This window comes from Neoarius graeffei, chromosome 5 (assembly GCF_027579695.1).
Source record: "Neoarius graeffei isolate fNeoGra1 chromosome 5, fNeoGra1.pri, whole genome shotgun sequence".
NCBI classification, from domain to species: domain Eukaryota; kingdom Metazoa; phylum Chordata; class Actinopteri; order Siluriformes; family Ariidae; genus Neoarius; species Neoarius graeffei.
The window spans coordinates 66,912,235-66,934,196 of NC_083573.1; the positions used below are offsets into that span (position 1 = coordinate 66,912,235).

The 21,962-nt window shown below is 41.2% G+C and overlaps 1 protein-coding gene across 2 annotated transcripts in view; it reads left to right on the plus strand.

Moving 5' to 3' along the window:
• Positions 1-21,962, plus strand: part of rbms3 (RNA binding motif, single stranded interacting protein) — a 247,883-nt gene that overhangs the window by 29,031 nt on the left and 196,890 nt on the right. The window contains exon 2 of one of the 2 annotated variants that reach the window (XM_060922273.1): positions 11,386-11,540. In XM_060922273.1, the coding sequence (XP_060778256.1) occupies positions 11,386-11,540 (155 nt within the window). Of the gene's footprint in view, positions 1-11,382; positions 11,541-21,962 lie in introns of both variants that reach the window. The other variant, XM_060922272.1, reaches the window with a different exon arrangement.

Consider the following 21,962-nt stretch of genomic DNA (forward strand, 5'->3'; position numbering starts at 1 on the left):
TCGGGTAGAGTGTGATAGGAGTAGAGATGTCTCAGTCCCATGCACAGTGTTTATTGTTGATCACTGACCTTGGGAAAGAACGAACGAGTGTGTGTGTGTGTGTGTGTGTGTGTGTGTGTGTGTGTGTGTGTGTGTGTGTGTGTGTCCTCTAGATCTATGTGTTATTACCAAGATGAAAGGAATAAGAAAGCATTATGATGCTTGTTTAAAAAACGCTGCGCTGTTGCACTGTCAACAATGTGATAAAAATGCATTATGCATAAATGCACACACCTTTGCGCCTTGTGCAGAAACACATTTAGCTGAGACTGGATAACTCACAGCGGCACGGTGGTGTAGTGGTTAGCACTGTCGCCTCACAGCAAGAAGGTCCTGTGTTCAAGCCCAGTGGCCGACGAGGGCCTTTCCGTGTGGAGTTTGCATGTTCTCCCCGTGTCCGCATGGGTTTCCTCCAGGTGCTCCGGTTTCCCCCACAGTCCAAAGACATGCGGTTAGGCTAATTGGTGGCTCTAAATTGACTGTTGGTGTGAATGGTTGTCTGTGTCTATGAGGCTGTCCACACGGCAACGGATTCAGGTGAATCTGATAAAATTGTTTATCGTTTCAGCCTGGCGTCCACACGGCACTGGCGTTTTGGGTGCCCCAAAATGATATTTTTTGAGAACGGGTTCCAGAGTGGAAAAATCTGGCAACGGCGCCGTTGCGAAGTCGTCTGGATGAGTAGAACGGATTTGTTTACGATGACGTCACAACCACATGACTAGAACAAGCAGCACTCTCGCTGTTTTGTATGAACCACTGCATTGCATTCACTTTTGTATACAGCTTTTCTTTTAAATAAACAAGTAACTGAACCATTTCTTGAATTTCTTTTTTTTTATTGGATACGACTGCTTTTCAAAATGTTCACACACAATATAAAAAGTTATATAAATTATATAAAAATGCTTTTCAAAATGTTCACACACAATAAGAAAATTAAGTTATATAAAACTATGCACACTAATAAAACTAATTTGTACACACAGAAGGCACGATTTCCTCGCGTAGTCGCAGCCATCTTCTTGTTGTTGTGTGTTTGTTCCTGTGAGTGCTTCACGCCGGGTAGAAGAAGGGGTTTATGTGCATGCGTCCTACTTCTTCTATTGTTCTGGTGTCTCCGATGGGACCGTCTTACAGCGCACATAGAGGTGTGGCATGTGTATTGCATCGTTTTCAGCAAGCGTTGCGTTGCCATATGTACCTGATATTTTACTGATCCGTTGCCCATGTGGACGCGATATTTTTTTAAATAAAATCTCGTTGCCGTTGTCGTGTGGATGTAGCCTATGTGTTAGCCCTGCGATGACCTGGCGACTTGTCCAGGGTGTACCCCGCCTCTTGCCCACAGTCAGCTGGGATAGGCTCCAGCTTGCCTGCGACCCTGTAGGACAGTATAAAGGCCAATTTATGCTGACAACCCAGTCCTCGCAGATGGCGTCGCAGACAGTGTCTGCGTAGCCCCCCCACCTTCGCAGACGCTCTGCGCGCACCTCCCAAAAATTGTGACCACTGCAGAAGCCTCGCAGACAGCGTCGCAGACAAGAAGGCTCCGATTGGTCCACTCTACATCCGCTGTACACGCACTTCCGCTTCCCTACTTTCCCGGTTTGTTTTGTTTTCACGACCGCCATTTTTAAAAACACGAGCGAAGATGGAGCAGCATGAAGAGCGGTTGATTGAGGAAGTATGTACATCTATACGACTCCAGTTCTAGTCATTATAAAAAAAAAAAAAGTTCTAGTCATTATAAGTAACCGGAGGATAAACATTCCACTAACCACACCCACCAACTACTCCTAGTGACTTCGCGCCCCCTTGCGTTGTGCCGGTGAATAACATCGTGCACGCCTATTACTCCCCGCTCAACGATAAATTACAACTGTCTGCGAAACGCTATCTGCGAAAGCCTTGTCGCAAGAGCATGCAGAGGCCTTAAGCGGCTAGAGATAATGGATGGATGGATGGATAACTCACCAGTCAGTACACACTAGCAGAGAAGAGAAGACCTGCACTCATGGAAATCTCTCTTTCTCACACACATACACACACACGATGGAGGGTGGGGTAGAAAAGAAGAGCAGCCATTCGAAACTCATTTTGAAGTACTCTCCAAGAAATACTAATTGTTTGGTGACTGGAGGACTCTTTAGGGAAATGAGGGCTATCTGAGTGTGCGAAGAGGAGATAATGTGTGTGCACATCACTAACCCTTAAATTGAGACGGCACTAGGGCACTGCACCGGCACAGCCCGGCCTACGGACAGTGACAGAACGAGAAGCTACAAGAGAAGGAAGAATGGGAGGGGAAGATTTATCCTCAGAAAACGAGTCTAGGAGGAGGGACATAGGCATTAACAGGCTTGATAGACAGATTTAGTTACCCTAGAGAAAATGGGTGAAAATTAGAGGGGAGAAAGTGCCATTTGTTTAAAAGTGGGCGTTTGAAAAGGATTTTATCATTTTTAAAACTAGTTTTAAAGATAGCTCTTTATAATTACCACTTGTACTGAAATTTTATTAGTTGTAGTTGTGCTTATCTCTTATTTTTACAGAGGCTGTTCCTCAGTATAAAGGAGTCCCATTGCACGTTTAAAATTGTTCAAATCACTGAACAATAGACAGGTTTAAAGGTGCCATCTGTAATGTTAAGGCTCTAAAGGCTTTTAATTAGGCTATATGTAACCCAGAAATTAACTCCATCCTCAGTTGGAGCAGAGCTTCCATTTGAGCAGCCTCTATCTTGGGGGAAATCAACACATTGGAAAAAAAAAAACTGAGCAAGTTAAATGACACAATAACTGTCAAGAAACTGTAGAAAATGATTGTTTCTACAGTCACTGCTTTATCTTTTTCTTCTTCCGGTCTCTAACACAGTGCCTCATTCAGTGCCTTTAGTCAATTTTTACACAGGGGCTGTTTCCTGATTGTAAGGGCCAGTTAAGCAATAATAATTTAAGTTAAAAACAGTTAAAAATGAATGATGATAATCTAAGAACTAAATCTTATGATGTGACATCACTATAGTGGTAACTATGGTAACTGACTGTGTATACCTTAGTTTCGAGTCAGAACACGGTGGAAGCAGCACAGTCTTTTGCGCCAGACCTTGTGATTTACCTTGTTGTTTTTAAGTAAACATTTTAGAAAGACAAGGGAAGTTGTCATGTCTCGTCGCTCGCGTGGAAAAAGAGTGTTTTTTCGACTGACTCTAGAAATGGTACAGTAACCAAGGAAGAGCTAACGGAGTGCCATTACACTGATGTTTACAAAAGAAGTTGTCACACAGAATTCATGAAGTCTATTTCCAAAGTCATGCCCAAACATTTAGCTAATTTCGACAATATGAATGAACGTCGGACAACATGGAAAAGATCCCTTTTGTAAATATTAGAAAACAGCACCGAATGGGGATCTGCGTCAGAGACCTCAAGAAAAGAAAGGTAAAACTAATACATATTTAGTCACGGCCTAAAAGCGGAGTGCATGAGCAAAACATTTGCAAGGACCCAAAATCAATCTGAATAGAATAATATTATAGCATATGAACGATCAAGTTGTGTAGCGTAGTGTATTTCAGGTCAGGAAATTGCTGCATTGTCTTGTGACAGTGACACCAATAATGAGATACGCATCACAGTTACAAATACATATTTATTCCTTTCTTTGACACTGCATGCCATGTGCCAGAACCAACACCACAACATTTATTATGGTGTGACTCTTCTGGGTGCCTGGTGGACAGCAGTGAACCAGTGCTTTCATTTTACATCATTACTATACAGTTACGATCGAATAATATCAGGCATAAGAGCTAATCGATATCGATTTGCAGTAGTTTTAGGTTTTCTAAAACTAAATAAAGATGCTCATAATTGCTATTGAACTATCCAATAATTATGTTTACATGAGTGTGCAGAGTAAGAAATCGTTCAGGTAAAAAAAGTATATACAATGCAAAGATACGTTCCCTGCGATGAAAAAAAAAGTCGAATAAAAACCTTCAGGAAGAAAAATAACCTCCTGGAAAACATCTTCCTTGACTGAATGCAATGTATGAGCTCCAAGGGTTCAAGCTGCAATCTTCATATTTCAAACTTATGTCAAACAGGTTCCTGATTACAATTGTCAATTGTCCAACAAGTTAGTAGACTAATAAAACTGTTTTAGCTAGTTTTATATGAAACTGTCCTGAATATTTTCCATAAAATGTGTTAGTAAATAATCCCACGTTATTTTTTAAAAAGCAAATTAAAAATAAGTGCTGGATAAAACCCATCTATCTTATGTAAATAAAGATATAAATTTCGTTGTCTGGTAGTCAAGTGTTTATGAGATATGTTGCCTTGCACTTACGATCGGGTTCCCTGTGGTGGTACATGTTCATCGTTGATACATACGTACAGACGTCGTACAGTCAAGCCACCAAAAATCAGGTCAATGCATTACTGTATTCTCTTAAGTATGGAGCTTTGTTCTGCTATAACTATCAAAACAGTCTTTTGCCAGAGTTTCTTTACAGTTATTGAGGGAAACAGACACAAGTGTATCTCTGTAGGGATCCTTTCCATGTTGTCAGACACTTATAATAACATTATGAGCCTGTCAGTGGTGAAAACAAGTGATTTACTTTGATGCAAAGATTTTCCCATAGAATTACATTGTATAGCTGTTTTGCTTTTTTACCGGTTATAGCATTCTCACTCAATACTGGACAGATTTCAATCGATTTTGTCCCTAGTAAAGATCTGGACTCAAAGAGATGGGAAAATAGAGCCCAGGTTAACAAAATCCCAGAGTTTCACTTTACAATATCTTGAAAATTGTACAGAATATAAGTATCATCTAGCATTTCTGAGAAGATTACAAGACACCAAATCTGAGATTCCATCCATTCATCCATTATCTGTAGCTGCTTATCCTGCAGGGTTGTGGGCAAGCTGGAGCCTATCCCAGCTGACTGTGGGCGAGAGGTGGGGTACACCCTGGACAAGCCACCAAATCATCACAGACCTGACACACATAGACACAGACAACCATTCACACTCACATTCACACCTACGGTCAATTTAGAGTCACCAGTTAACCTAACCTGCATGTCTTTGGACTGTGGGGGAAACCGGAGCACCCGGAGGAAACCCACGCGGACACGGGGAGAACATGCAAACTCCACACAGAAAGGCCCTCGACGGCCACGGGGCTCAAACCCAGGACCTTCTTGCTGTGAGGCGACAGTGCTACACACTTGCTGTGAGGCAACAGATTACACCACCATGCTGCCCCCAAATCTGAGATTATTAAACCTATTTCTAGACTTTTTTTTTTCATTTTAAGCTTGAAATAGTTTTGTTCTATTGGCAGAAAAAATAGCTAATATTAAATAGCTATTTACATATTAAAATTGATATATTTAAGTATTTATTTTTAGAAAGAAGCAACATTATTTGCAAATACAATAAGAAAATGTAAAGCTTAAAAATAGCAAAATATGCCTAGAAATAGGCTGAATATCATGTGCTTGTTTCATTGTAATTTTACTACAGGAAATAGGAGCTAAATCTAACTAGATTCAAGATATTTTCACTTGCTAAGATGTCTTTTTTGTGGTGCAGAGAAATGCTGTTTGCACAGAACATCAACATAGAAATAATGTTTAATATAGTGTCGTATAGAGCCATTTAAAATAATAATAATTTGCCAAGATTTTTTTCACACCATTATCCGTAACCGCTTATCCTGTACAGGGTCATGGGCAAGCTGGAGCCGATCTCAGCTGACTATGGGTGAGAGGTGGGGTACACCCTGGACAAGCCACCAGATCATCACAGGGCTGACACATAGGCTACGTTTACATTAGACCGTATCTGTCTCGTTTTCTTCGCGGATGCACTGTCCGTTTACATTAAACCGCCTGGAAACGCCGGGAAACGGGAATCCGCCAGCGTCCACGTATTCAATCCAGATCGTGTCAGCTCCGGTGCTGTGTAAACATTGAGAATACGCAGATACGCTGTGCTGAGCTCTAGCTGGCGTCTCATTGGACAACGTCACTGTGACATCCACCTTCCTGATTCGCTGGCGTTGGTCATGTGACGCGACTGCTGAAAAACGGCACGGACTTCCGCCTTGTATCACCTTTCATTAAAGAGTATAAAAGTATGAAAATACTGCAAATACTGCCCATTGTGTAGTTATGATTGTCTTTAGGCTTGCCATCCTTCCACTAGCAAGTGGTAAGTGATATGCGCTGGGATCACACACACAGCGCCTCAGTCCCGAAAACACTGCTAGTGTGCTTCACTCGCGCGCTCTGTGAGCTGCGCAGGGCCGGAGTGCGCACCCTCCAGAGGGCACTCGCTGTTCAGGGCGGAGTGATTTGGAGCGCAGGATGCCTGCGGAGCCGAGCGTATCCGTGTATTGGTGTTGCTGTGTGCACACTAATCGTTTTAAAAACGTTAATCTGATGATCCGCTGATACGGTCTAATGTAAACATGGGCATAGAGACAGACAACCATTCACGGTCAATTTAGAGCCACCAATTAGCCTAACCTGCATGTCTTTGGGGGAAACCAGAGCACCCAGAGGAAACCCATGCAGATACGGGGAGAACATGCAAACTCCACACAGAAAGGCCCTCGTCGGCCACTGGGCTTGAACCCAGAACCTTCTTGCTGTGAGGCAACAGTGCTAACCACTACACCACCCTGCCACCCAATTTGCTGAGATATGTCAGAGAAATGTTGATACTCCTGCTGGTTGTCTTTCTTTCACCATTACTATGCCTTCACAATGTCTAAGAAGTAATGGCTGTTACAGCCATGTAAAAGCTAGCCAAATTGTTAGCTTCAGTCATTAGCTAGCATCCTAGCTGTATGTCCATAGTTTTGTTGGCCTAGCTCATCTTCTCATGTCCCAAGCGCCATGAACACAGCAGCAGTTTCAGCAGATGGGGTGGGGTCATTTGGGTGGCTTGTCAGTATTTGAATGGCTAAATATTACAAATTACAATGTTAACTTAATATATACATCTTCTAACATGCAATTTGTAAATATTTATGTGCATGTTCAAGTTACAGCCTTGTCAACATGTCACAGAAGCAGCATGCTTTACCCCTGTCACTAACCCCGGGCTGTGTGCTGGGGGAGCAATGAGCACTTTTGACGTTTCAAAGGCTTCCCCGTCACGCCTCCTGACATATTACACATGCCGATGTGCTATCGTCTGCCCCCTGACAGCTGCACAAATTGGCTGAAAGAGGTTTCAGAGGCAAGCTCTTTGATCAGGCGCTCTTTTGCTCTCTTCTGCTACTTCTCTCCATCATGCCGTCATGTAGCAGACACAAGGCCCCGGCTTGCTGCGTAAAATGAGCCCATGCTAAAAGAAGGCTTTTTGCTTCTACACTACTGTCAGGTGTGTGTGTGTGTGCACATAAATGTATGCATGGGTACGCTCCATTAGTGCAGGCATGTCAGTCATGTCTGTTTCCAGAGTCCCAGGCACATACTGTTTGTGAATTCCACATTTCCACATGCCAGCTGCACATTTAAGCATTACATGTGTGTGTGTGTGTGTGTGTGTGTGTGTGTGTGTGTGTGTGTGTGTGTGTGTGTGTAGTTGGACACAGGTGTGTAGAGAGGTGCACCAGTGTGCATATGCTTTTATCTTCTATATATCCTTCTGCATAGATATCCCCTTTCTTCCTCATTTTCAGAACTTGTATAAATTTCATTAGACCTCAACACCTACTGTGTGTCTGGCCTGCATTTCATTTCTCCTGTGTGTGCGTCTGTGTCATATTTGTGAAAACTCAATGCTTTCTTTCATAGCCGTAGCCTGAGGCACGGCGCTGTGGGAATAACATTGTTGCAGAGCGTGCCAGTCTTCCGATAGACCTGTCTGTCTCGAGCTGTGGTAATTGTAGGCTGTGGGGAAGTACAGGTAATAGATTAATATCAGGCCAGACTTGCCAATGTGCACCACTGTGACAGCCAATGATTATCACAAACGGAGGCAGAGACAATACACACACACACACATTAAACAGACTGTACATGACACGCACACCAGGTAGATGGGATCTGACACCCAGAGTGAAGCCTCTTGCGCTTGTGAGGTATACCAGGAAATTATACGATTCTTTAAAAGACTTGATTTCCTCTTTAACGTCCATTCAAAAGCAGCAGTTTATTCCCATAGCTCCCATAGTGCGAAGCTATATTCACAAAAATCATCCATTATCTGTAGTCGCTTATCCCGTTCTACAGGATCACAGGCAAGCTGGAGCCTATCCCAGCTGACTATGGACGAGAGGCGGGGTACACCCTGGACAAGTCACCAGGTTATCGCAGGGCTAACATGGAGACAAACAACCATTCACACTCACATTCACACCTACGGTCAATTTAGAGTCACCAGTTAACCTAACCTGCATGTCTTTGGACTGTGGGGGAAACCGGAGCACCCGGAGGAAACCTACGCAGACACGGGGAGAACATGCAAACTCCACACAGAAAGGACCTCGTTGGCCACGGGGCTCGAACCTGGACCTTCTTGCTGTGAGGCGACAGCGCTAACCACTACACCACCGTGCCGCCCCAATCAGTTTTCCTGCAAAGTACAAATATAAAATGGGTTCATTTTTGCTTCGAAGGTGCCATAAGTGATTTAATGCATGTTATTTCTTGCATTCACACAGGAAAAAAATTGCATGGTATATTTTTTTATGTTAAAATATCAGTTTCAATATACTGTAAGGCTCTTCCTGTGCTTTATAATGCAGCTACCACTGAATCTGAGTGGACCTACTGTGGATATAGTCATGGCATGGGTTGCATTTACCGTACATTCTGTCTCAATAAATACAGCACATAATCTCTTAAGGAACATTCAAGAGTAACGGTGATATACTGTAGTTGACTTTGGAGAATCATAAGAGAGAGAGAGAGAATGCTATTGTTTGTATCAATGCATCCTTTGTTTTATTATTGCATTTTAGTACTCCTCATATGTTCAACACTGACACTGTTGTTTCTGATACTGACTTGTTCAAGCTGTCTTTAGTTGAACTGATTTGCAGTTGACATTTTAGCTCATAAGGCTCAACATGCATATGTAGGATGTTACAACTCCGGACACGAATGAATGATTCATCAACTACATATGGTGTATGTACAAAGTGATAATCATGCATTTCAGGTTTAGGCCTTCAGGTTTACTTTTTTATTTCCTAAAAAAATTATTTTAAATTTAATAGATCGCAGTGTAAACTTTATACATTTAAAGCATTAATGCACAAATGCTTTGAAATAAAAATAGAATGTTACATTTTAATTACCACCTAAGAACAACCACTAATGCAAACAATCCAACATGACTGTTAGCTAGTGGACTAAAACATCACACAGCCAACCTGGAACACTGTGGAAGAAATATATTATATTATATACATTCCTTGACATTGAGTCGTACATGAGCTGATAGCTGATGAGGCACTGAGTTGGCTATAATCCATGTATGACGAGATTGAGTGGAATAACTGTTTTATTCTATCCATATTCGCTGGATTTTGAGAAATACAGCATTTTTATTTTTTGCAAATTCGATAAATAAAAACTTTATACAAAACGTCCGACAAAATCATTTCTGCTCTGGCAGACTTCTTAAAAACCTATCGACGGCTGCACGAATTGACTTTAGTGGGGTTTTTTTGTAGTAAGTGCGATCTTGCTGTCATTCTGTGGTATAGAATAGATTTAGACAGATATTTAATTCTTCCTTGGACATTTCAGTTACGTAGTTTTCAAACGTTTTTGAGCTTTTGAAACAGTCTAAAAAAATTCAACAAATTTTAATGCTTAAAGATGAAGAATGTAAACAAACTGGCAAAATCTCATCTCATCTCATTATCTCTAGCTGCTTTATCCTGTTCTACAGGGTCGCAGGCAAGCTGGAGCCTATCCCAGCTGACTACGGGCGAAAGGCGGGGTACACCCTGGACAAGTCGCCAGGTCATCACAGGGCTGACACATACAGTAGACACAGACAACCATTCACACTCACATTCACACCTACGGTCAATTTAGAGTCACCAGTTAACCTAACCTGCATGTCTTTGGACTGTGGGGGAAACCGGAGCACCCGGAGGAAACCCACGCAGACACGGGGAGAACATGCAAACTCTGCACAGAAAGGCCCTCGTCGGCCACGGGGCTCGAACCCGGACCTTCTTGCTGTGAGGCGACAGCACTAACCGCTGTAATAATCTTTTTTTTTTAAATAAAAAAGATACGTTCTTACCATCAAATAGCTATATTCCATATTTTGTTGCCTTTTTTTTTGTATTTTTTTGGGTTTTGTTTTCCAGTAGAATTTTTTTCGTCCTCGCTTGGTTCAGTGACACACTCTGCCATTTTGGTTTTCTTTACTCATGGTATATGACCTGATAACCTAGTAGTAGAGTAGCCAATCAGATCATGCAATTGTTCATATCCAGTGACTGTGGATAGAATATATATATACAGTATATATACAGTATATATGTTTTTTTTTCAAACTGACTCAATGAAAACAATGGTGTTGATCAGCCATCCTTTCATTGCTCTTTTTGTGCCATCGTGTCCATGGGTAAATCAGGCTGTCCTCTTTCCTCAACTGTGGCAGTCTTAATGAACACACACGCGCACGCACACACACTGGCCAGCTGGTTCACTGACCTGCTTTATGGATCTCTCAGCTCACAGATGTGACAACTGCCGGAATATAAACTTGTTGTGAAAATCAAGGCCAGACTGATCAAGGCCAGTGGCTAAGCTACAACCAGAATGTCTTTCTGATGGAGATTCATTGGAAAATAAAATGTGAGAGGTTGATTCCATTGTTATTTTATAATGATGGTGGTTAATTGGAGGTGCACGGCCATATATACAGGTACTAAAGTCCAAATCAATAAGTGAGCTACAGGTAGATTGGCTGTGTGTACCTAGATTTAAAAAAAAAAAAAATGACTGAAAGATGTTCCTGTTGTCATTTTAAGCTTTTAACCCTTTCATTTCCAAAAAAAAGCCTAACAATTACATACGATTATGACAACCATACATCTTGATCTCTCATGTTAATCATATGAAATAAAAATTAATTAAACATAATAAAGACATGCTTCCAAGATGAACTCAAGTTCCGAGAAATCCTTTGGCTTTCTTTGAATACCGAAATGCTCTTAAATGTTGCTGTACACAGAGAGGTGTTTAGAGTGTGTGTCTATTCTGTTGCATTTTTATAATATATGTTGGCTGATACCCGCTCTGTCTCTTTCTCTCTGTATCCATTTTCACTGGTGGAACAGCAGTCCTATGCCCCTCCCCCTCCTCCAATGGCTCCACCCAGTCCCAGCACCAATAGCAGCAGCCAGAGTGCAGTGGAGCAGCTCAGTAAAACCAACTTGTACATCCGCGGCCTCCCTCCTGGCACCACCGACCAGGATCTCATCAAACTCTGCCAACCGTGAGTCTCTCTCTCTCTCTCTCTCTCTGCTCGTCATGCCCATTTATAGTTTAAATACAATCAGACACACACATATCTCTCTTTTGCTCAGACACACACACACACACACACACACACACACACACACACACACACACACACACACACACACACACAGAGACATCCTGTTCCAATGCAAGTGAAAGAAAAGAAATGTACATGGCATAGATGTGCAGAAATTCCCAGAATATCTTGGCCCATATAAGGCAGTGAAGGGTCAGCCTCATTAGTCTTGGGAGATAAGTCATTGTGAAACTCTGCATGAAGACCAGAGGGCAGCTTGCATAATCAGTTCTTATAATGAATCATCCAGATATAGTTCTATCTGTTTGGGGAAGGGGGAGGACTGGCCTGTGGAGCCAAGACACTTTCTCCAATAGTTCTAACCCTGAACAGATTTCTCAACAGCACTGCAAATTTCCCCACTGCACTGTGGGAGGGCCAAGCACAAGGGAATAGAGCTCAACCTTCAGCGGGTTGAACGCAAGATCATTCATGACTGACAAATTCCTGCTGATCTCTGAGGGCTATTATTTAAGGAGTTCATTTTTGCCTTGACCATATCGCCAACAGAAAGTGTATACTGAGGGAGCCATGATTCAGTCAGAGTTCTGAATGTTTTTCAAGTTTTGTCTTTGTTAGAATTGGAATAATCCCTATAATATTACTTCACTGAAACAGGAGAGCAATAGTGAAGTGTGAATTTATGCATATGAGTCCATATTAAGCTGAGCCCAGCTCATTTCTTTTTCTCTCTTGTGCTAAGCTGCCTTGCATGGTCGTTCCCTCTGTCTCTCTCTGAGGTCCTAATCTGCTTCGTTCCAGGTTTGCCCCAGGCCTGGAGCAGGATTGGAATAAAAAATTCATGGCAATAAAAGTTTCATTAGGTGAAGCAGGCGTGCCAAACGGGCAGTAACATTTTGGAAAGGTCAAAGGGATTCGCCTCGGGGTTCTCTTCCTCCATGGCTCAGCAAAAAAAAGGTCCAAAATGACACTTTCCTTTTTCCCATAACCCTACAATGATCTTTGGACACTGAGTGGGCTTCGCTCTGCCCTATTGTAGAGCTCTAAACTGTTCCCACTAGTACACACACACACACACACACACACAAGCTCCAGTGACCCCCTGTGTCCTCTGGTGCCTGAATCTTGGTGGCATTGCTGGTTGTGTGAAGTGCTGTTGTCAGGCTGACATTTTGGAGATCTTCTTTTGTGATTCTCTGTGGAAGTCTTGCGGAGACTCGAGAGCCGACGCTACAATAGAAAGAAAAAGAAAAGAAAGCGCAACTTTATTCATCACACACTTGTGAAATTCCTCTCTGCATTTAACCCATCTGAAGCAGTGAACACACACATGCACACACACATGAGCAATGAGCACACACGCATACCCAGAGCAGTGGGCAGCCATGCTAAGGCCGTCCCATATTAACCTAACCGCATGTCTTTGAACTGTGGGGGAAACCGGAGCACCTGGAGGAAACCCACGCAGACACGGGGAGAACATGCAAACTCCACACAGAAAGGCTCCTGCCGGCCGCTGGGCTCGAACCCAGAACCTTCTTGCTGTGAGGTGACCGTGCTAACCACTACACCACCGTGCCGCCCAGAACCTGAAGAAGAAATCTCAGAGATCTCAGCAGGTTTTGGTTTTTTTTTTTTTTTTTTACATTTTTTTCTTTATTTCTTTAAAAAAGACATAAACACAGAGCTTTTATAAATTTTATATGCATTATATTTTTTAGGACATTGGCACAATGGCAGACTCTTAAAGGCTGAAGGCTCTGAACCTGAATTGACACTGAACCTACTTCACTAAGCATTCCTTATTATGTTGTAAAAAAAAATGGTGCAGCTGCCTAGTAGGAGGCTTGTAGGCGTGGGGGAACAGTGAAACTGAGCCCTCAACACCACAACATAAACGGGGCTATCAAAAAGCCTGGAGTGGAATTTTTTAAAGTTTGGGGCTCAAACTTTAATGTTGTAGGTAATTGAAGTCATAAATAAACTAATATTAGCATAATAAATAGGTTTAGACGTGCAACTTTCCATCAGTAAAAATACTGGCGGTTCTCTGAGGAATTATCTCCCCTTTCAAAGTTTTAAATGATTTGTTCTCTTTCTGCACACAGATCTATCATGTAAAGAAAAAAGCAACTAACTGTGATAAAGAAAACATTTTTCATTTTGAAAGGGCAGACTCAGTGTGCCAAGTTTAGGGATGATTTAAGCGAACAAGCTGAACAGAATATTTGCTTCATAGGATATTATGACAGAAAAAGACGTGAAGCATCAGTGGATGGTGTGTATATTGTAATTAATGATAGCGTGACGTTTTCATAATAAAGTCCTAGTGTGACATTATCTGTCAACATTAGGAAATGCACCGCCCTCATTTTTAGAAACAGACACAATGTGTTGGCAATTATCTTAATAATCGCTACACATTCATAACAATGCACATTTTTTTCATGGAAAGTGGATCCACAGTATACATATGAACCGGCTCCAGAGTTTAAAGCTATTCCACCGCCGTGCTACAGATATACAGGTCAGATTTTTGTAATGTTGAGTTCCTCAGACAAACAATCCTGAAAACATGCCACAGCCACACATCATAAAAGCTCTGATTATGAATTATGCATTTTTAATGTGACCCTTGGGTGAACATGTGCTTCTCATTACTTCTGTGTTTCCTCATTATTCCTTTGCACTTATAGAAAGAAACCAAGAGAATAAACTGTTACTTTTTCTTTCTGTGACTTGCTGTCATTAATTTAAACCTCACATACGGAAATGTGATTCTAGATACTGTGAGGCCTCTGGGCAAAGAAATGCATGGGGCTCTTCTGACTGATGCTTTTTTCCCCCTTGACCAATGTTCATTGCCATTATGTTACCCAGATGTCTTATTAAATAATCAAAAATCAATCAAAGCATGTTTTAAAAAGAAACTGATGTGGTTATAGCAGTAATAATATATATATATATATATATATTTTTTTTTTATTTTTTTATTTAATAGTATAAATATACATACGTGCATGCATCACCAGGGCTCATCTAGACAACCACTTTTTCATGAAAACAAATATATTTCCTAATCTATAGTGTAGGCTTGTTGGTGTATTGGGCTCCAAAATGATGATCTAACCATCTTCTTAGGATGACTGCGTGCAATTAAGTTGTTATATTCTGTCATCTTACTGGATAGAGACCGCTGTAGTCAAGTCCCTTTCCAAGTCCTTAATCATGGTTATAATATTGCATAGGCTTAAAAACAGCATCTTTGCTAATGTATTTTTATTGTGTTGAGTGTTTAGAGGAGATATTTTATCACCATGTTCTATATACACCAGGCAACTCAATTAAAATGGCATTTTGCTGGAAAAAAACAAACAAAACAAAACTAATTGTACCAGGAAATATAGAAATAATTAACATTATGCTACAAACCAAGTCAATTGCTCTAGCTGCTTGATTGTCAAAAATTAGCTGTGCATTGCATTACTTTCTGACTTACTGTACCTTTCTATATTTGTTTGTCACTATTTCCACTACTAACCACCTGCCTTCTACATTTTCTTCTCTTTTTATTACCTTTTTTCTCTTTTAACTTTTTGATAAAGAAGACCTCTTCATTTTGACATGAACATGTACACTGTCAGGAATAGGGGTACAGTACGAGCCCATTTCTGTCCCACAAGGCCCAATCTACACTAGAAGAAGCCAAGCCAAGAAGCCTTTATTTGTCACATGTACACTCAAGCACAGACATAAGCACACAGTGAAATTTAACCTCTGCATTTAACCCATCTGAAGCAGTGAACACACACATGCACACACAAGTGAGCAATGAGCACACACACATATCCAGAGCAGCGGGCAGCTATGCTACAGCGCCTGGGGAGCAGTTGGGGGTTAGGCGACTTGCTCAAGGGCACTTCAGCCAAACCTCAGGCTATGGCTGCCCCATGTTAACCTAACCTAACCTACACTATTGTACCCTCTAGGGCTCATTATTGGGCTTCAAGGTAACAGTTACCCTTTTTCCACCAAATCAGTTCCAGGGCTGGTTCGGGGCCAGTGCTGGTGCTGGTTCACAACTCGTTCAACTTGCGAGCCAGCTGAGAACCAGTTTGCTTTTCCATAGCTCGAGGTGCTAAGGGGAGCCATGTCATTACGTCACTGTATATGTCAGTTACGTCGCTGCATTTGCATAAACCTTGGTGCGAACATCGAAGCAACAACAACACGGAGAAGAAGAAGCAGCAACAACAACAACAATAATGGATGACTTCACGTTTGCACAGCTGCTGCTTCTCATCACTTAAAAATGGCGACCTTTCGCGGTCTTGCTATTGTTGTTGGTCTTAACAACTCCGCCCCCCCCCCCCCCCCCCCCCCCCGCTGACGTAAGCGGTTCTTTCCTCTGGCCCAGCAAAGAGCTGGTGCTAGCCTGGAACCGGTTTTTCTGGCCCCAGAGCCAGTTCTTTGTAAGTGGAAACAGAAAACCCAGTTCCAAACTAAGCACTGGCCCCGAACCAGCCCTGGAACTGATTTGGTGGAAAAGGGGCATATATGTACCTTTTTAGGATCAAAAAGGCACATATATTCCCCCCCCCCAATATAAATGGTACAAATAAATACTTTAGAGGGTCCTGCCCAAGTGACAAGCCATTGTACATCTAAAGGTACAATGAAGGACTTTGTTTCCTGAGAGTGTGCATTCATTTAAACAAACTTGCACAAATCACAAGGCCTTTCCTCCTGGTTCTCTGGTTTCCTCCCACCTCATAAAACCATGCCAGTTGGTGGGTTGGCGATGCTAAAATGCCACTATATATGTATAAAAGTTTGAATGTACAGTATGAGTGCTTTGCCCTGCAGTGACCTGTTGTCCCATCTTCAGTGAATTCTCCTGCCAGTCTTATCAGGATTGTCTCTGGATCCAACACGACCCTGACCAGCATGAAGAGTTTGAATGAATATAAATCACAGACATGATGGCTTCTTGTGGCGTTCCTCATGACCAAATCTTCAGTGAACAAGGCTCCAGATGATTACCTGTCTTGCCAGTCCTGTAGTTATGCCTCTGTCTTGAGTAATCATGTTCTCACGGTGTGTGTGTGTGTGTGTGTGTGTGTGTGTGTGTGTGCGTGCACACATAAGGGGAATGTGGTTATGATTGTTTTGTGGATGTTTAAATACTTTTTTTGCAGTGGGAATTTTACCACCTTATTTAAAAATATCTGTGCACACAATAGAAATAGATTTTTTTTTCCTCTGCTTCCACATTGTTTCAAAACTCAGGCATTTTCCCTGAGGCAAGAAAAAAAGGACACAAGCACAAGTTAATCCCCACACAGTCATGTACATCTCTCTCTTTCTCTCTCTGTGTGTGTGATTGACTAACTGAGTGACTGGAGGAACGTCCCTCATGTGCCTTGCTGCCATGTTGTGAACAGAGCTCTGGGGCCTTTGGGGGGGATCTGACACACAGGCTTCAGAAACACAGAGCCTGATGCACTCAGCCTTCTTTAGCATGCATATTGTTTTCCTTGCTAGTGACAAGACCAGTGACAGGTCAAGGTTCTCACCCTGCTATGAGCATCTTATTTATAGCATTAGCCTTGTCACTGTTTCCTTCCATGGCGTTGACCAATGTTGGTAGATAAAGCTGTGCACATAGTAAGCTTCAGTAGATTTACACACACTTCACTACATCATAATTCATAATCATCCTGAAATTGGTTTAGGGCTTGGGTTGATGACTAAATAGTTTTTGGAGGCTATGCAACTTGTTATAATTGGATGTGTGCTTTATCTCATTACCTCCTGCTGAGTTAATGATTATCAACATTTCTAGTGTTGATTAAAACTAGATATCACATTACAAAACCATCTCTGTTATTTCCAGTAATCTGTTGAGACCCCCTTATTCAATCCAGCTTCAATTCAGAGTGCTATGATTATAAATCAGTTCTTTATGTACTGTATCTTGATTCATCTCAGTTTTTTAGATTATATAGTTGACATTTATGCTTTTTACAGTATGACTGTGTTCCTTTTTTTCAAAATAATATTATTAGTTTTTCATACATCATAAAAACACTAGGGTTAATATATTTCACCTGTCAGAATGAATTTCTTGACTTGAACACCAACAACAAGTATTTGGAGGAAAAAAAAGGATGTTCAAGATCCCATGTTTTAGTCTTAATGTCTGATTGAAACATCATTCCGTAAACCCTTTAAATGCCTCTAGATACTGTGTGATGTTAGATAGATAGATAGATAGATAGATAGATAGATAGATAGATAGATAGATAGATAGATAGATAGATAGATAGATAGATAGATAGATCTGGATAAAGTAATTGCTGTTCATGTTAGTAGTTAACAATATTAAATATAGTGTACTGTGTAAGTCCTATGACATTATAGTCTCAATAATATTCACATGCATACTATATATTATCCATAATGAAATATGCATTTAACAATAGGTTGTATTTAAAAAAAGTAATAATCAATAAATATTTATCTGTATTGGTATTTTGCTGAAGAATATTTGGTGTTGTTGCTTTATTATTATTATTATTATTATTATTATTCATCTCATCTCATTATCTCTAGCCGCTTTATCCTGTTCTACAGGGTCGCAGGCAAGCTGGAGCCTATCCCAGCTGACTACGGGTGAAAGGCGGGGTACACCCTGGACAAGTCGCCAGATCATCACAGGGCTGACACATAGACACAGACAACCATTCACACTCACATTCACACCTACGCTCAATTTAGAGTCACCAGTTAACCTAACCTGCATGTCTTTGGACTGTGGGGGAAACCGGAGCACCCGGAGGAAACCCACGCGGACACGGGGAGAACATGCAAACTCCGCACAGAAAGGCCCTTGCCGGCCACGGGGCTCGAACCCGGACCTTCTTGCTGTGAGGCGACAGCACTAACCACTACACCACCGTGCCGCCTATTATTATTATTATTATTATTATATAATAGGAAGAAGAAGAAGAAGATTTGAAAAGATCAAGAAGCATGCTGACCTGAGAGTGGAGTTTGAAAGGATGTGGAAGAGGAAAACTATAGTAATCCCAGTAGGAACAGGAGCACTGGGCTCAATTCCTCGCAAACTCCCATATTTCTTGGATCAGTTGAAGCTCAAGTAGAATGTTGGGGTTCTTCAGAAATCTGCATTGCTCGGAACTGCAAACATCTTGCAGAAGGTGCTGTTCATCTGAGGTCATGGAGACCTAACAGATATGCAACAGTATGAACAGATCAGTCAATTACATGGAGACTGTGAACTTATCAGTATATTATAATAATAATAATAATTATTATTATTATTATTATTATTGGGCGGCACGGTGGTGTAGTGGTTAGTGCTGTCGCCTCACAGCAAGAAGGTCCAGGTTCGAGCCCTGTGGCCGGCGAGGGCCTTTCTGTGCAGAGTTTGCATGTTCTCCCCGTGTCCGTGTGGGTTTCCTCCGGGTGCTCCGGTTTCCCCCACAGTCCAAAGACATGCAGGTTAGGTTAACTAGTGACTCTAAATTGAGCGTAGGTGTGAATGTGAGTGTGAATGGTTGTCTGTGTCTATGTGTCAGCCCTGTGATGACCTGGCGACTTGTCCAGGGTGTACCCCGCCTTTCGCCCGTAGTCAGCTGGGATAGGCTCCAGCTTGCCTGCGACCCTGTAACAGGATAAAGCGGCTAGAGATAATGAGATGCGATTATTATTATTATTATTAGTAGTAGTAGTAGTAGTAGTAGTAGTAGTTATTTATTTATTTATTTATTTATTTATTTAAAAGAATCAAAGGCCTATTATGACATTTTATACCATGATGAAGAATTGCTCAAGTGTAAGAATAATTTTTTCACCTATGATCCTCCAGATCATGTCCTTGATATAATATGTGTAAAAAGATATGCATATACTGTAGCAATCAAGAACTTTCAAATCATATGTTAGATGTGACTTTCTACCCTTGGACCCATTGCATTTTCCTTCAAAGGCACCTCAAGGGATCATAGGAATTGATTCAAAGAGGCTACTGTGCTGTTATTTTAAACTCAAGTGCACCAGCTCCTCAGTGTTATCCTAACCTGTCCTGAAACAGATGATTGTCTGCTTGTAGTGTGTGTGTGTGTGTGTGTGTGTGCGTGTGTGTGTGAGAGAGAGAGCTTCAATCTCCTTTGGTAGTTTCATGCAAGTAGTGTCTCCTGCCTTTTAGACCACAGAACATTTTAAGGAACCATTGATTCTTTTTCCCTCATAATGCCCCTTACACCACATCCTGTTTCCCTCTAATTCTTGTAATATTGTCTCATAATATAAGTAATATTGTTTCTAATTGCTGCATAGTTGCCTGTCTTTTAAAACATGCACAGTCAGAAATCCACTCCAGAGTGAACAAATCCACAAATATGAGACATATGCTCAACTCTGTACTCAAATAATGAACACTGTGTCAGACAAGACAGCTGCACTGGTAGCCAATTAAGAGATTCCTCACACACACACCTGGATGAGTGTTGAAAGACATGGAAAGATGTCAGTTCACATCTCATGGCACGAGACATCAAACGGCCCAGCATCCGTGCGCGTGTTCTGGGGAGACATAAACACACAGATCAGAGTGTGTGAGGGCCCTTTGAGAGCTATCATTAGCACTTCACACGATGGTTGAGGGCTATGTACACAAAATACATTTTGGTCTTGGTGATACACAAAACCAAGGGGGAATTGTTCCCAGACTTGTCTGTCATAACATGTTAGGCTTAGAAGTGGCATTTTTTTCTGAAAGTGTGTGAAAATACCAACACACTTGCCATATTCTATGCATACACCTAATTGATGCTAAAGTAAATATCCCCTTCGGACATAATGTGTACAATTGTACACATGAAGTTCCATAGCATTTTTCCTTGTGTCCAAAGGGAATATTTTCACCTGCAACTTATTTGCTTCTTTTTTTTTCACCTGAATTGCAGTGCAAGGATTAAACAAGGTGACACTGAATATCCAGCGTTCTACAAATATCACTAGGTCCTACAACAAAAGTCTAGACTAGAAGCCATTGACTGGTGGATCACAGTCTGGATGTGGACCCAGCAAAATATTTCAGTGCACTTAAAAATACTGTTTCAGAGCCAATGTATGAAAAACTAGCTTTCATTCAATGGATCTATTTTTTTTTCTAAATACAGGCAATCATGGCTGTTGTTGCAGACCTTCTACTGTGTACAAACACAAGCGTTTACATATTATTTATCTGTAAGCAACTTTTATTTCATTTACGGTCTCTGGATTGAATCGTGAACGGCATGGTTTGTTTAAACAAGAGTCAGGAGATGATATATCCCTCCTGGCCCCCACATGAAACCCCACTCCAAATTTTCCTAAGTTGAATTGGTTGCCATGGAAATATGGAAAAAATAAAAATCACACAAATCCCAAAATGTCAGAAGGCACAATTTATCTAGTCACTTAACAAAACTTTCAGGTTTCATGAAAAAAATCCTAATAGTTTTTGAGTTATCCTCCAAAACTGCTAACATGAAACACCAAAGCAGGAAAACAAACAAACAAACAAACAAACAAACAAACAAACAAACAAACAAAACAAAACCACTTCAAACTGATATATCTTATTTACAACCATGAACTAGTTACTAGGCATTAAAAGGTAACTGTTGTCATCATATTCAGTCATGTTAATTACTGATTCAGTCCTTTGAATTTTGCGTAACTGGACCTCCACAAATTGTATTTGAATATCCCAGCTCTCGACTGTATCCAAACAACTCTAAACAGTGTTGGGTCAGAAAGTGATCTGAGAGTGGGAAATTCAAATTCCAGGACTGTCAGAGACCTTCAGTTGTTCAGCTGTGTAGCTGTTTGTACTTGATTGTATTCAGCCTCATTGGTATGTTGTTTTGGAAACAAATGTGAGCTGTAATAAAAAGGAGTGAAAAAAGAAAAATAAATTAATAAACCACTGACAATGCCAGGTAACAAATATAGCATTTGGACAGAATGAGCAGTATAAGGGCAGTTAACTCTCCTGACTCATTATAGAAAAGAAGCACCTCTGGGCCCAGGTGGAACTAGATCACAAGAACAAAGTGATTCTTCTTAAACTGAATTCTGTTTCCCCAAGGATAGGGATGTGTGAAAGGGGTGTGTGTTTGCGCTGAGAAACTGAGGCAGTGAGGACGCTCTGTTGACATGTGTCTGTCACATCTACTCTATTATGACTTGATTAAGAGGTGTTTAGTATAAAAACAGCAGTACTCAATATGGTACTGAAACAAATACCTCATTTCTCGCTCACTAAGGTTTTCTAGCAATAATGTA